This window comes from Plectrocnemia conspersa, unplaced genomic scaffold, assembly GCF_051122295.1.
Source record: "Plectrocnemia conspersa isolate PC_06_02 unplaced genomic scaffold, ASM5112229v1 ptg000013l, whole genome shotgun sequence".
NCBI lineage: Eukaryota > Metazoa > Arthropoda > Insecta > Trichoptera > Polycentropodidae > Plectrocnemia > Plectrocnemia conspersa.
In genome coordinates this window covers 15673648-15691301 of record NW_028277177.1, presented here as the reverse complement: position 1 = coordinate 15691301, position 17654 = coordinate 15673648, and the positions used below count along the sequence as shown (strand labels likewise).

General features: G+C 30.6%; 1 protein-coding gene across 1 annotated transcript in view; it reads right to left on the bottom strand.

The window, feature by feature from the left end:
- LOC148227409 (protein O-mannosyl-transferase Tmtc2-like) overlaps positions 1-17654 on the bottom strand; it is a 284374-nt gene that overhangs the window by 140836 nt on the left and 125884 nt on the right. Inside the window, exon 4 of the mRNA XM_088201697.1 lies at positions 3559-4543. Within this exon, the coding sequence (XP_088057823.1) occupies positions 3559-4543 (985 nt within the window). The remainder of the gene's footprint in view (positions 1-3558; positions 4544-17654) is intronic.

Here is a 17654-nt window from a genome sequence, read left to right as displayed (position 1 = left end):
TAAATCACTATTCCTAAACTTTATACCTTTTTCGTAGAATTAACAACGATTATATTCAAATACGAATTAATAAGTGAGCGATTACTTATTCTTAATTATAAATCTACTCGAAGAGCGTGACTTGAATCATTAAATAATATATATGCTCAATTGAATTTTAAATACACAGGTATTCCACAATAACCAATTAAATTTAAACCATTAATATATAGCCGCATTTATTTTTTTTTGTATACGAAAGTGGTAAAAGATATTAAAATAGCAATAATAAATAAATAAAATATAAAGTCTGGAAAGTATTTTTTAAAAGAAAGTATCAATTATAAATTGATAATAAGAGGTATATTTGATTAAAAATATTTTCATAAACCTAAAAAGGTGCGTGTAATATCAGTTTTTAAATAATCATTTCTCAAATAATCCTAAAATAGCATTATATAAATAAAAAAGCTGTTATTTTTCTAATAAATTATTACGTACATAATATAAGGCCAAAAATAACGATAGAAATTTGTTTTATAGCTACCGTATATGAAAACACAAATAAAATTGACGACGAAGATAATCCGATCACGTATCTTATGTATATTTAATCCAAATATCAATAAAATATATTATGTGTTTATGGACGTTTGATATCTTCCGTATTTATATTGAAATCGTGGTTCGTAAATTTTATTATATTTTTGTGATCCGATATCAACAATCCTATTTTGAAATATCATTGTATTACTGTCATTTGCGAATTTACGGTACTTGAAAAATCATTAATGAGATTAATACGTTTTATATAATATAAATTCACATGAATTATAATATGATTCATTCAATATACGTTTCACATGCAAATTACTAATTAAATATTTAATTGGCAATATTTATTAGATTTGATATTTTAATATTTTAGTGTAAATAGTTAAGTTTTCTATCGTGTATACTCTAATGGTTTTTTATCATTTTGATTACACGTTTCATCTTATTATATAATATATAAAAAAAGTACTGATTTTTAATTTCTAATTAGTTTTCTTCTGTAAAAATCTAATTAAGTTTTTTCAGCAAAATAATGCATATAGCAACGTTTTACGCTTGATAAAACCGACAATATTAAAACACTAGTAAGAAAAACTACAGCAACAAACTATCTATTATATATGTATATACATTAATATTATTAAAAAATGTTCACTATTTTAAAAAATAATAAACAACGGTTTTTATCTACATAAATTGATTATTTTTTTAATAAGCTTTGGGGTAAATGTTTATATCAAGATATTAATACTTTTAATTAGCTAGTTCTCAGAAAATACAACTATTTTTTAATAGAAATACATGTAACATATGTGAATAATGGCAGCTTTTCCATTATTGCATATTAAGTTAGACATCGTTATGAGCTTACATACAAGGTTGTTAATAATGTAGTTGAACCGCTATTGCTATTGAATTATTGATTTTAATTATAAGATTTAATTGACTGTTTTAAGCTATGGACGCTTGAAAAAATAATTGCGGCACTTGTGTGTTTTTTACTTTAAAAAATGAATCCTCTTTAAAGCTAACTACTTTTCGTGATTGTGTGAGGATATTTTGAAATTACTTTAAAACTCATCACGACTGCTATCTATGTTATTGTTGACATGAAACTTTCTGCAAAACTGCCTTTCCCACAATATAAATTGCTTGAACTGATTTGTTAAATTTATACAAACACAAGGTATTAATTCAATAGTATATATGTAACTAGTTGCGGATTTTCAGCTCAATCTATTTGCTAATCTACGTTTACTTTCATATTAGGCATTTTTCAGTTATTTTTATTGATAATAGAATTTATATGAGTACTTATATTGGTATATATGCAATTTGAGATTTTCATAGTATATTCAATCTTGGCCATAATTATGGGGCACCTATTAAATTGGTGTGTAACTCTTTGCAAGTGCATAGTTTGATCGAAATACTTAGCCGTAATTTTGAAAACTAAACAAAGAAATTTGTCGTTTTTTTAAAGCTCACTTGAGTTTTAAAATGCGATTGAGTCTTATTGTTCAATATTGCATATGCGACGTTATGTTCAGTTGCGTGATTTTGTCATTTATTTCACGTTATAATTTTTTTTATTTAATAATTTATTTTAAATATTGAAAAAATGCTAGAAAAACGCAAAAGAGCGAATATAATTTTATTGTATATTATTGACTAAATATATCGCAAATTAGTAAACACATAATTGTTTAGAAAACGGTTCAAAGAATGTGGTTCTTACAAATCAAAGCCAAAAACTGGACGAAAACGAAAGACAACTGCCCAGTAAGATCGAACCTTGGTTCGTGAATCTCTTAAAAATCGTCGAAAAACGTCTTTAAAGCTGGCTGCTGAAGTCTTTTAAAGCGAAGGGCCATCTATGTTTTCGCAGACGGTGAGAAGAAAGCTTAACAAGGTGGAACTCAGAAGTTGTAAAGCCCGACACAAACCGTGGCTTTCAGAAATAAATAAACTTCGAAGTTTAGAGTAGGCCCTAAAACACTGAGATTGGACATCTGAAGATTAGGCAAAAGTGATTTGGTCCAATGAATCTAACTTTATGATAACTTTGAACTAAAATTGGTTAGTATAAAAAAGTATTAAAAACTTAACTTATTAATAAAAATTTAAAGCAATAATTAAATTTTTTGTGACCCTTGTGTAGTACACATGTGTTGAAGAGTAGGAAAGGAATATCTAACTGATTTCGTAGTACCCAAAATCGAATACTGTGACGAAATCATTATGGTTTGGGGTTAGCAGGGGTTAGTTTGCTTCAAATGGCTTTTAGGATGGCCTACACAGTCATCAGACTTAAATCCTATAGAGCATTTATAAGCAACAAAAAAAAAGGAAAGCTTGCCCAACACAATTGGAAATCAAAAATTTCGCTGCGAGAAAAAGAGCAGATGGAATAGAGAAAATTGTCTCCGTCTACCTGTTAGTCATTAGTTGATAAAATTGTGCCAAAAAGAGTTGCAGCTGTAATTAAAGCTAAGGGTGGGTCGTGGGTAACCTCGACCGGATTTTAATTTAAATTTTCACGAATTTTTAAGATATAACCAATTTATTAGCCAAGCCTGTATAAACGTACACATTATGGTAAAAAATATGTATTAATATTAACATATTTTTTTATAGTGTAAGCTTAGTTTATTGTGTTAAAAATGTGTATTAGGTTTGTTTGTGTATTAATTTTATAAGTATAAAGTATTAACAGATATAAGAAATATTTGCTTTAAAAATTAAAATTGTCAAGATTAAACACTAATATTGTGACACTTTTACTCAATCAATTTAAGCACCACTTAAACCCCATTAGGTCTAAGACACTAGTTGTGTGCCACTTTAACTCAATAAATTAAAAAAAATATTTTTTAGGGGTTCATTATATTTTTTATGATTAACTTAGAGCTTTTCGATTCTTTTTTTTGTCACATTGATTGAATAAACGTAAAATTTTTTATCCAAACAATCAACTTTGTGTGTTTCATTTGATTTTGTGTTTACATAGCATGACTTTTTTACCTTTCGGTGGATTGACTCCCACGGCGCTCCTATACAAACTCTCTTCGTCGCGCCAATCTCTGTTTCGCGCTAAAGTGCGCGCACTCAGCGCCAGCAGCAAAGCACCAAAAGCCGCTACTCTTGCTCGATTTCCGAACCTAGCACCGACCCTCGCACCACCCAACCCAACCAACAAACAAAACCCAACACTAGGCAAATAAAGCACTCGCTCGGCGACCACGAAGCCGACGTAAAAAAACAGATTGGTCGCCGGCAGAAAAGGCAGCGTCAGAAACGAGGCGGCCAAAAACACGGCCGAGTGCGAACTCTTCTTAAAATTCGACCTCTGAGACTTTTCCACGTGCGGCCTGCTCACACTAGTCACCGGCACGTAGCTCGCGCACGTGCACGTCGAATGTTGCGTCATCGAGTTGTTGTTGTTAACAGCCCTGCACGAGTTAGTATGATGGTCTGTCAACACGTGTCTGCACACAACGCAAGGACAGATATTTTTACCGTTGATTGCACTACCACTAATCATTATTTTACCACTTTTAACAACACTGGTGTAACCGCACAATCCATTCAATTGATACACAATACCGTTCCTGTTCACCTTGACGCATCTACTACCATTCGCATAGTAATTATGTTTCTTATAGCTCTTCGGTTCTTCATGCTTATACAAAACCATAGCACTCATCCATATTATTTTACAAATAAGGTAATAAAAAGCTAGCGATAGCAAATTCCTAGGATCCATGAAAGATGTCACACGAGGCACGGCATCCATTGACCAGTCGAAACTCAACGTAGATGGACAAACCAATAAGAAGAAATTGAACACCGGCAAGTACATGAATGTCAAAAAGCGTGTAACTATAGAAGGCTCTCTTGCGGCAGGGTTGTCAGCTTTTGCGAACTTAGGGGTGGCACTCAGCGGCACTCGAGCGGCCAAAAGAGCGATTAGAGCAGCAAGCAGCATTCCCAAACTGACCATCCGCCTCTGCAACAAAACAAAAAAATACATTAATATATACAAGGTTTAAGTACCATGTAATCATTTGAAAATTTCTCGCTTCAAATTTCCACTTGGAGCGTTTTATTACGAAGGTTTATATCGCTTATTAAAATTTAATACGGGACACGGCTAACTCGACGATCTTTCATAAAATTCATAGCTGTGCACAATGAAGGTGAATAATTAATGAAGAATTAATAGACCATATACAATATGGAGGGTTTGCGCACCGCATTTGACCGGTCTCGACCTCGAGATAATACATCGTTCGTTTCGATAAATAATTAAAAGGCTTTTTCGTGTACCTTCTTTGAAAGCATGCTTTACTTTGGATTAAATGTGTTATTAATAAATGATTACCTAGCAGAAACTTAAGATAATATCACATTATAAAATAAGGGTAAGTTTGCAATTTATGTGTCCAAAACACACGTGGTGAGTTGACTTTCCTATGAAATGAATCACGGTTTCATGACTCACAAACAAAGTGATTCATTATTTTTTTGTAAAATACGGAAAAATCAATAACATATATTATAACGACATGAACGCTAAGTAAGGAACGGAAAACTTTCTGAAAAAGATTCAAAGTATATAAATTAAAAAGTTTCAGTTCTTATAAAAGCGACACCTGATCAAAAACATTAAAATATTTCACAACTTCTATATTATTGTATTACCTCATATCAAATTATAAGTATCGTATTTTTGATATTTTTTAAATATAAACCCATAAGCAAGGTCTTACACAAAAGTTCAACCTGCTGCACCGTTAACGCTAATGGTATTCAAATATTATAAAAAACAAATAACTCGTTTTGACCAAAGACGTTGGTTATATAATCAAGCGATGCTTTTGGCCGACCAACATCTGCATATATGACTCGCCAGAGCTGTCTCAAATCAAGAGTTTAAAAAGCACTTTGTCATTACACGATTCGAAGTAAGAAGATTAAGCGATTCGAGTATTCTGAATCATAAACCACAAATTTAAATAATACTACATTTTTTTTAGTAATAACTTTTATATAGTGTATCATTATTGTCAAACTAGAGCTTATAGGCTATATAAAGAGAAAATTAATAAGACATGTTTGTAATATATGTATAAATATAAAATAAGTTTTTATTTTCTTAGCATTTGCTTTGCTTGAAAAAACTCTTAGTTATTTTTTATTTCTTAAAAAATACTCTGTGCAAAAATATTATTAATACAGATATATAAACTTGATTTATATAAAGCTGCTGATTTTGCCTTAACATTTTTTTAAATAAGCTCATGATTAAACACATTTTGTTTATGTACTTACAAAGAGAACATATTTTAATATTTGTCTGGATTGACTGACTTTGTTTGCGATATGTTTTTGTTAATTACCGCCCTACAAAAAAAGTCTGCATTAAAAATATTTAGCTACGTTATATAATACTGTAATGTTTTAGAAAATATTATTAATATTAAAATAAAACGTCCGCATCGATCAATAATGTTATTTTCCAGTCAGCTTCCCTTGATTTCCCGATGAGAAACAAAAATGCTACCTCCACGAATATACTATCACATTACATTATATTCTCTTCGTTTACGACAAGTTATTTTGGATGACTTGTCAAAATATTTCTTTTATATAAAATTTATAAGGAACAAATATTTTTTATAATATGTATGTATATTCTCTTGGCAATAGTTTTGTGGGAGAAAAAATCACATCACGCCTTATTTGCTTAGCTTCAAAAGCCAATATTTCGTTTGAGAGGAAAACACTGATTTACGGATCGTTTTCAGCCCCCAAAAACGGAAACGGAAGTAAATAACAGTACGCAAAGATCAATGTGTTCCCAGAATACATGTGCAGAAACTTATCCCGATAAATGAGGAAGATTTTGTGATGAACACATTTTCTTGAATAAATATAATGGACGTTTATTAATTATTTTATTTTTATTTTAAATTAAAAAAAATATGCTATTAATCTAACTTGAAATAATAAATCAGTAGACGCAGTGTAATAAGGTTTAATATCGCTATTTGAAATCTCAAAGGTGAAGATTTCAAATTTAAATTAAGCAATGGTTAGGTAGCTACTATCGTTACGCTAATCTGACAGTGGATGGAATAGTGGAATACTTGGAAATAATCTTATTAATTTCATCTAGGTACGACGTCGACATTAAATATTCCATAGAAGCAAACTGATAATGTGACTTTAAAATTATTAATTATGTCACTTAATATACATATTAAATTACATGGTACTTTAATACTGCTTAATTATTTATATTATAAATATACTATTTTTTATTAAATATATATTGAGTTTTTGTGTCTATTATGTTGATAAAAAAAAATTTTAATAATAAAAACTCCATAGCACGTAAATATTTGGCTCTAGTAAGAAATGAGGTTTTTACATGTTCATGAACATAATATAGTAATGCTATTTTTTTCACTAAAAATACACGTCATATTATTCTCCTTAGATTTTTAAATGTAATCTTAAGCAAATTTTGAAATAAATCGACCATAATAAGCGCCCTTGACTCTAGTGCCAATTATGCGTGCGCTGCTTTTCACAACACACAAATGGTTAGCTAAGAAATTAGGTACTATGTTTTCATCTGGAATGTAGATACACAAACGCCGCGCTCGAGTAAATATATTTGGAATATTCCAAGCACGCTCCAGTCTCCATTCACTGGATACTATCTCGAGAACAATACGGCCACGGTGTCTGTCGCCGCCGAAACGACTGATAATGAATACAACGCCATTATTTAGAAGGCTATCCCGATCCGAGTCGCATTATCTCAGCAAAATCCGAATATATGTATGAAATATGAAAAGCTCCACGAGCTTTCGATATGAGATTCTTGCGAAACTTACGGTCGTAATAAACTGCGGCATTGGCTTCACTCGAACTGTGGAAATATATGGTCGCATTATTTAGACGGAAATCTCTATATGGGACGTGTTCTTCCGCCGGATTCAATTTTAAAACTCGGCGAAATATGTGCATACAGTATTTAACATTTTTATGAATACTCAAAATTATTTCATGAAACGATGAATTTATGGGTTTTTCCGCAACAGTAAAATTTACTATAAAATACAAAAGAATAATTAATTAATTTTACTTTTATTATTAGAAATAATGCAGAACTTTTTTTGTATATTCATACATACTGCAAAATCATTTAAACCGTTTTACTAAAATGTGTCTTGTGACTATTTAGTGATCCACACGTCCGCCACTAACCATCTCTAAAGCATCTTCCTGCAACCAGGGTGTCGTCAATCGTGTCGTCACGGTGAACGCTTCCCAAACGTGGGGTTGCACGTTCTCGATTTCGCCGAGAAATGTGCCGTGACAGCTGCAGTTAATGCGGCGAACGGCCCCCTTGTCACTGCAAACACATGCACCGTGAAATTGGTGAAATCCGAGACCTGATTTGGTTAAGTCAATACTATAGTGGTGCTTGGGTGTTGGAGAAAATTCGTTCGGTCGGAAAAGTGGAGCTGTCGTGTGACCGCGCACGCCACATGTGTGCACCGACTATGGTCTTCCGATTGTGTCGATTATGGGGGGAGTGAAATGTGGCGGAAACCATGGGGATTTTGATTTGTGATGTCGACGAGGATGGGCTTGTGGGGGTGGACGATCTACAAACATGTGTGCACACACCGGACGAGGAGACGTTATAATGTCGTTAGGGCGTAATAAAAAATATCGACGGAGATTTAAATTGATAAAAAATGTAAAAAATTTTATCATGATGATATATTTTTAATTTAAAAAATATATTATTTAATGAGAACAGCCATTAGTGGAATACAAACACATAGCATTAAACAAATTACATGCAATCACATTGATTGTTGACTAACCTGTGTTGTTAAAAATAACAGCGTTAAAAGCCGCGTGATAAGAAAATCATAATTTACAGATAATCTGGTTGGTTTCATAGCTTTACGATATTAAAAAAAAGCTATTTAAGCTATGAAATTTATTGAAATGCTTTTTTACTAAAGTGGAATATTAATAAATTAAATATATGATTTAGGATGTCAATCAAGCTAAAAAATCGTTTTTAGTTTTATATATGAATATTTATATACCCTGAGTATAATTTTTTTTAAATAATATATAGCTATTTTGCCTTTTTTTTTCTAAGCAAGAGACAACTTACTAAGTTTCTAACTAAAATAAACTACAAATATTTCTCTACATAATTTTTACTTCATTTTTTTATGTGCATTTTCTTATATACGAGGGGCAAACGAATTTCGTTATTTTATTTTGCGTTATCTATAATATGAATATAGTGCATTCAATTTTAAACACAATTTATAATCATATACGATATATTAAGAGAGAAACCTAATAAATCTGATAATTAAAATATGCTCTGGCGCTTTTATTTACGCTTACATAAGAAGTTATACCATATTACCCCCAGGGAAATATTATATTCTGTCACTGAATAATATTAAATAAGTATTTTTTACTTGACTTTACATTGTATTTTATTATCAGTTTTTTTAACAACAAACTGTAAAAATAACGAAAATTAAATATAAATACGGAGATTGTTTTGTAGATTTTTTTATCAAAATATTTTGCTTTTGAAAACCGTAGACGTATTTGTTTTTACGTTTTTTTCTTATCGGATATAAAGAAATAAGAAACAGTGAATGGAATAAACCTCACAATTCTGAAAGTACTATGTATTACTATACTGTAGTTTGCATACTTTAAATGCGCATTGTAGAAAAAATACTCTAATAAATTAAATGCAAGTAAACTTAAATTTAATATTATTTTTTTGCCTAAAAAATATATTGGACTTTTGTTTTGGTTATGCTTAGGTTTAAAAGGTACAAGCAATATATTTTTATGCAAATAAAACAACTCTGCAAATAATATACATTTAACTTTTAACACAAACACACAAATAAAGCATGTTACACAAAAGTAATACGAATTGATGTTTACGCGTTTTTATTTCGCACACGCAAACCCTTTTTCAATTTATTGCATATTTAAATCTAAAAATACAATAAATGTTTACAGCACACACTTAACGTCAACTCACGAGACAGGCTCGTGTAAACACGATAAAGATCGTAATGTGTTTATTTCTTCACCTTAGTAGACACACTAGTGCACGAGAAAATAAATAAATTTGTATATATATAGATATAAAAATACAAAAATATTCAAAGCGATCTTAATACTCCCGCGAATATTGGCGTCAGGGAGATTGGATGTATAAAAATGCAATGTCCGTTACATAGGGGTGGAGGCAATTTTATTATTTTACAGCTAAAATAAGGTTGTCGATCCCTGGCCGTCCAAGCTCTTGGAAGGAATCACTAGACGGAGATTCGTTTCACGCCCCATTCAACGTCACTTATTCGCCGGTACGTGCGCACCATGTTCTGACTATTGCTTTTTCAGGGAAATGAAATTTCAACATACACGTGAATATATAAGTGGATGTGTGTGAGGGTGCATTTATACGTATATATACATACTATTGAACGTTTTACTAAAATGTGACAATGGCGCGGCAAAGCGTTGCAGAAAAACAGTGAAATAAATTCGTCCGGCAAACGCTCTGTAAATATCGAAACGTTTTTTTAATGGGTATTTTGTAATATAAAAAATACTTTATTATTCCCAGTTATGTGTTAATATTTATACAGTTAGTATATATACACATTGTGTTTTTTTGTAATAATTATATTTTAAATTAAAAAATAAATTATTCAATTATATATGTACATACATATATGACGCTTTTATCAATTATCTTTTTAAGCTTTTCAGTTACAGAAATATTTTTTTTAAAGAGTTCTTGAACTTGTAAGCAAAAAACTGATTCAGTGGATTGTTCAGAAGTTTTAAAAATATGCTAAATTTACACCATTAGAAAACTTCTATAAAGCTCTTAATAAATGATCGTCTATAAGCTTTAAAGACATATTTTAGTCAAAAAGCGACTATTTTTTTTTGCTTTATAGAAACATGCTTAAATATTATCATAGTGAAACACAATGTCGTATAAATAGGTTGATCTAATTCGTTGTTCCCTATATTGTAAGCACTGTAAATCAGACAGCTAGCAATAATCACGCGTGTTCAAAGTGCTAAATATTATTTTGCAACAACATATTTATGAAATGATTTGCATTACCACCGCTAAAAAATTGTTTAATTGTTGTACAGAAATAACAGCTTTGTACGAACTATGTATCGAAATTCACAGCAACATTATGAACGATTTCATCGTCCTACTGAACAAACAATATATTTAACGGCCGTTTCAAATATTTTCAGATGACAGTTTGCAACATTTTAAGAATATCATACGCAATACAAAAGTCCTGTAAGATAGCAATAATCCAATTACAACCCCAGATTGTCATAAGTGGTTGTAGAGAAAAAAAGTGGGTGAGCACTAAACCTTTCTGTAGCTAGATATGTATATTAGCAACGGAAACACAGCGCCCATATCAACAATATATGTTTGAGAACTCCCGACAACATAATTAAAAACTTTCACTTAAGCCCTCTAACTCTTACTCACTTCGTACGAGCTGGAGCAAATTATTGGCGCTAACCATTAATAGGAATATCGAGAAAGCAGTCGCTTCCCTCTTCACGTTAACCCTTAATCTGCTTGACGTCAGAAATCTAAAGTTCAACACGCTTAGAAAACGGGCTAATAACGTAAAAATATACACTCTGGACACATGGAACAAAAATACATCCTGGATTGAAATAAAGTTGAATTGTTGAAGACAAAATATCTTTTTTCTCATAAACAAAAAACAATTTATTACATTATTTTCTCTTAGTCTTTATGCTTTGAATATTAACATAATTAATTGCTTACAAATAAATCATAGTTAAATTTTGTCCCATAATATAAGCAATATTACAACTTGCCATAATAACATAGCTTGTAAATCATAAATGGTAACAACAGCATTATATTTGTGCTAAAAACTACAAAGTAGTACATAGACAACAGTTGAAGTACAAATAATCTATGTTGTTTACACTCAAAATATTATTAGACATATGGTGTACTATAATATCTATATAAATAATCTAACATTACAATTTTTAAGTTGTGACGACTTTCAAACCAACGATATAAACTCAATATCTCGGTTATACAGTGTTGTGTAATGCGATATCGTATATATCATATTACTTATTAGCAAACGAGTATGCGTTATATTTATCAATTAAAGGTAAACATAATATTTACATTATGTAATAATACTTCAAAACACGTTTTTCTATATGAAGCTAAATTGCAGGTAAATCGTTATAATAAACATTAAACTAATTGTTATTACAAAATTTTCACGTCAAATAAATGTTTATGGCATATTAAGTTCTATAATGTCTGAACGATTTAGGATTTTTTCATGCAAATTGCTATAATTTTCTAGTTTTTCTCCGTTTATAATTCTTATATTATTTTTTTAATTCCATTCAACCAATTTTCATAATTATTGTATCCATACCAAAAATTCGCTAGTATTTCTATTCGACGATTACGCAACCTTAACTCGGCTAACGAACTGAAATATCGTGATGGAGACTCATTATACTATTATTAATTCTACAATAATATTTTTTTACACAAACTAGATGCCCAGATAACATTTCGTTTAGGACTGTATTAAATACCCAACAATACGAATAAAATATTGATTAATATTTGCTTCAAAGAAAGTGATGCGCAACAAACACCTCGAAAAAGGAAGCTATGTTTTGCGTGACAATTTTTATACGAGCTCTGTGATTAGGCGAATACGTGATGTTCGCGACAATTGCGAGCTTTTGAAAAAAAAAGAAAGCCTTCGCCAATCGTCAAAGTCAAGTTGTGTGTTCCTCTTTGTGAGAACGCAATAAAAGCTTCTACGCTTTTATATTTTTCGTATAAAAATTCCTTTTTCATAAAAATGTATATATACATTTGTTTTATCTATTTATGTCATTTTATCTTTTAATCAATCGTATTTTATTTTCATTATGTAAATGCAAAATAAAATCTATCAACTTGCGTTGATTTCTAGTATTTTGTATATGTGCGATTAATCCAATAACTCATAATGAATTATGCCCTTCATATCCTACCAAATGCATAATATTGACTTATCGGGGTTTAATCCTGTTCTCGGGGGTGGAATTAGTGGTTAATTGGTATTTAACCACTTCCTTTTAAGTCGCGTGTTAAAGTAAAGAATCCACTTATCATATTCAGTAAAAAATTTACTCAAAATTAAATCTTTCTGTTCTAGAACTATTTTTTATTGGCATATTGAGATGAGCTGCACGAAGTTTTCCTCAGAAAATTTATGAGATACCAATATTCTGCAAATTAACACTTTTCCTAAGTTTTTTAATGTCTGTGAACTAATGTAGGCGACATGTTCAGCTTATGTGCTAGCTTTTGTATCGGTAATCTCGTACCTACTTTGATGGCAGCTCTATTAACCTCACTAACAACCTCTAAGGATTACCCGCCCTTACGTAGATTTTCAGTGTCACATTTATTACCTGTGTGTTGCAAATTGGCACAAGACATTGGTTTGTAATAATGCATTATGCGTGACAGTGCTAGCACTGAGCAATACAGAACGATTTTAATGCAGTTTTATATGACTATGGTACATGTAGGTTGCTATCTTGCTTTAGTGCTATCAGAGTGAGAGTGAGACGGCTGTATTTCCATCGAAGAACACAATTTTGTAAATCTGGAGAAATACGTTGAATATGCGCGAGTTAATTAATACATCGGTAGTTCAGTCGAATTGTGACTTTACTAATTGAACAGTAATTTTTTTTTATTTATTTTATCTTATCAATAATATACTTCATTTTATTTTAACATTTCTTAAAAACAAGATGTTTGGAAGAGGAATTGAAACAAGGAAGAAAACGCTGAAGATGTGAATAAAAAGTTCCATACTGAATGGAAAGATTTATTCTTGCTAAACAATGCTATATGTTTTATTTGTCATTATACATTTTAAAATCATTCAATTTGAGAAGACTTTATGTACAAAGACATGGCAAATTTGCAGAACTTACTGTTGGCGATTAGAAAGCTAATTTACAGGTATTAAAGGCCAATCTTACAACTCAACAAAAGTGCACAACTAAACGCTGTTGTTAGTGCCAGTGACTACATCAAAGAGTACTTAATTACCTCAATCAAAGAAATTGGTCAAAAAAAATCCCTCTGTGCAATACAATCAGTCTTTTGCGGCAAACTGTGGCACGAAGAATAAATGATATGCTGACTGAGATTTGTGCATCGATGAACACAATTTCAAGAAATTTTATATATTTATCGCTGGCTTTGGTTGAAACAACGGATATCAAAGATACTGCCCAGCTTTAAATTTTCATTAGATGTAATCAACGGAATATAACAATAGTACTTTTAGATCTTGTGAACAACCAGAAAAGATATTAAAGAAGCCGTCATAAAATGCGCAAAGGATCATAAGATAAATTTGAAGAATCTCGTTACCTCTTCAATGATTGGAAAATATTTTGGAGCTGTTAATTTTATTCTCGAGCACATAAACCCCTCAAAAAAAAGTACAAGGAAGCAAAATTCAATTCTAATGTTCATTTGCTAGTTACTCATTGAAAATCTATGTGCAGAAGTATTAAATATGTAAAGTCAATTGTTACAGTGATTACTTCAATATAAAATAACTCATTAAAGCATCGTCAATTACAAGAATATCATCAAGAAATCGAATTCAAATACACTGATCTATTTGTTTTATACCAAAATTCGATGGCTGAGTCGTAGTGATGAACAATGGCTTCTAGATTTTGATTTCTTACAGAAAAAACAATGAAATTAAATTAATTAAATCATAATCTACAAGGTAAAAATAAATTGATTACAGAATTTTATTATAAAATAAAAGCTTTTGTATCAAAATTTAAGCTTTATGAAAAACAACTACTAATAAATAGTTCTATTTATTTTAAACTAATAATTGCCTTAAATTGTGAAAATATAGATTTTTTAAAATATGCTTATGTAGTCACAAAATAAATTAGAGCATACGACAGATTTTCACTCATGCAAAAGCAAGAGGAAAATTTCACAATTTGCCTAACTCCATTTGATCTGAAGGTCAAATCTGCGCCTCCAAATTTACAAATGAGCTTATAGACTTGCAATCACGCATTAAGATGAAAGCCTTTTTCGAAGGGAGCAAAATACACGATTTTATTAGAAATATATCGTGATAAAATTCGTGGGAAAAAAATTGAAAGGTAACTGACAATGTGCATTTTAATTGCATTTGCCACCACATATCACTGCATATTGGTTTTTTTTTCAAAATTAAAAATTATAAAATCGAAGTATTGATACAAGTTGACATAAAAACTTGACTTATCAAAATGCGCTACGTCCAAATTACCAGTTAATATTAAAAAATTGTCAAATAATGAAAAACAAGTATTTTATTAATTTTACAAAGTAATAACATATTTCGATTGTTAATTTTTATTATTCAAAAACGTTATATTATTAGTAAGTTAAAAGATATTTATATGTGTGGCTTAACAACTGATTTCAGTTGGACACTCCTGTTTTAAAGCAATGAAAATACGTTATTTGGACAGAGCATACGAAATTATTGAAGTTAAGAATAGTTTTGCTAGCGCCTAGGTCTCTGTATACATAAATAAATAAAAAATGTAAAAATATAAGCTATTTTTTATTTTTATATTTAGCGATTATGTAACTAAATTAATCGAAATCATAACTCTAATATTTTTAGCGTAAAATAGCGTGAAATTAATAAAAATTGTACAATTCATTGTACCTAAAGTTAGCACGTCGTATGATTTAATTATAAATGCAAAAGACCGCAAAACGGAACGCTAATTGAATTCGTCACCGATTGACCCGTAAGGTGTCCCACGACGCGTGACGTCCTCCCCTAGTTTTAAAATGCCCTCGATTTTTGGGTCGAGGGCTTCACACGGAAAATGCCGTTAATTGCTCGAAAAAGTCCTAATTACTCGCCGAAGAGTGGGGTGACCATCCGCCGCTCGGATTGTGGGTCACGTGCGAAACTTAATTGCCATTCGCATCACACGTCCGTGTTATTGGCCTGAATACGTCATCAGTATACGGTTCAGGTCTGGCTTTTGTGTACGAAAAATTGCGTACCACCCCCTGTATGTGGGGCATGTACGAAATACAAATATAATGATGCAACGCGGAGTCTGCGGGATGCACTTTTATATTCGCGTTCGACTGTACGTCGACTGAATAAAACATTCGCTCCAGATATCAGATCTTTTGCGCGAACAATATTTATAATGCAGATATCGTAAATGGGTACAGGAAGTCTGTACATATGCTGTTGTCGTGTGCTATAATAATATTTAGAAATTTAATTTAATCTAGCATCTTACATAAAAACTTGTAAAATAAGGACAATATTAGAGAGCATAAACATTAAATGTCTATTTAAAAGTTTTAACAGTCAGTCGTGCTTTGGCAATTAAAACCTGAATAAGTATTATGTTATACCTGCGTTGATGCAAATCTGAACGTTTCAATATTTAAAAAAAATGGGCGCCAAAATTTACGAAGACAAAATTTTTAGCAAGTGATTCTTACAAAAATATTCGCAACTACGATCACTAAAGACATTTGTAAAATGGTAGGTGACTCACTAAGTATTCGTTATTGTCAAAGATGGTTTGTCATTTTTGTAACGGGAAATTACGATATCATGTGGGATACCAGCACAGATAGACGGTGATGTCCTGACTTTAGAAATGAAAACAAATCCGAGCTATCAGCTAGCTAAAAAACTAAGCCAGTCTGAATTAAACGTACAAGAATTAAAACACAATTTGTATGGGTAGCACACAAATCAGCGTAAATCCGCATATTTCAAGAGCTTCTCAATCTTGAAGGTAAGTCGCATTTTCTTGATCATTTGATTACAGAAAATATTGAATGGATTATTTTTACAAACAATCATAGTAAAAGATAGTAGTTCCAAAAATCAAGTAGCAACATCTACCACGAAGCCTGGGCTTACTGTATTTGCATTTATGGTAAGATTTAAAATTGATTGTGTACTACGAAACTATTAAACCTAGCCAAACAATAACGGCTAGCTTAAAGTATGATTAAATAGTAAAAAAGCCTGCTCTTGTCAACAGAAATTAAATAGTTTTACAACATGATAATGCGTATCCCCATGTTGCGAAATTGCTTTTCGATAAAATTAAGGAACTTGACTGAAAGCATTTATCTCATCCGCCACATTCTCCAAACCTTACTCCTTCCAACTATCATTTATTTTGTTTGATGCAACATTTCACCAAACTTTCAAAATGCAGATGATGTAAAAAGAGAGCTAGCGGAATATTTGAAATTAAAGCCATCAACATTTTATACCAACTGAATTAAAAAAACGTCTAAAAGATGATATAAGTTATATTCATAGAAATAAATTTTATTTGAAATGAATAAAATAAAAATAAACATTAAAACGTGATTTTTTGATGATCAATATTTTAATTATTTTTTAATTATTGTGCAACACTATTAAATATGTTAAATAAATTAGATAAACAAATGTTGCAAAAATTACAAAATAGGGCAATGAGAGTAATCTTAAATAAAAATAGATTAACTAATTGTAAAAGTATGATTGATAGATTAGAATGGTTGAATGTTCAAGAAATATTGAGTATGAATGTTTTAGTATTTATATATAAGTTAGAAAATAATATGTTACCAGAATATTTTAATAAGTATTTAATAAGAAATAAAGATGTACATAAATATAATACTAGAAATAGAGAAAATTTAAAGATAATTAAGTATAAGAAAACGAGTACGGCTAGGGGAATTATGTACGGAGGTTTTGATTTATATAATAGTCTTCCAAGAGAAATCCGAAACAGCAAAAATATAACGGGTTTCATAAATGGAATAAAAAAACACCTTCGTACATATAGAAATAAATTATAATATTAAGACTTTATTATTGTATATTTTTATTTTT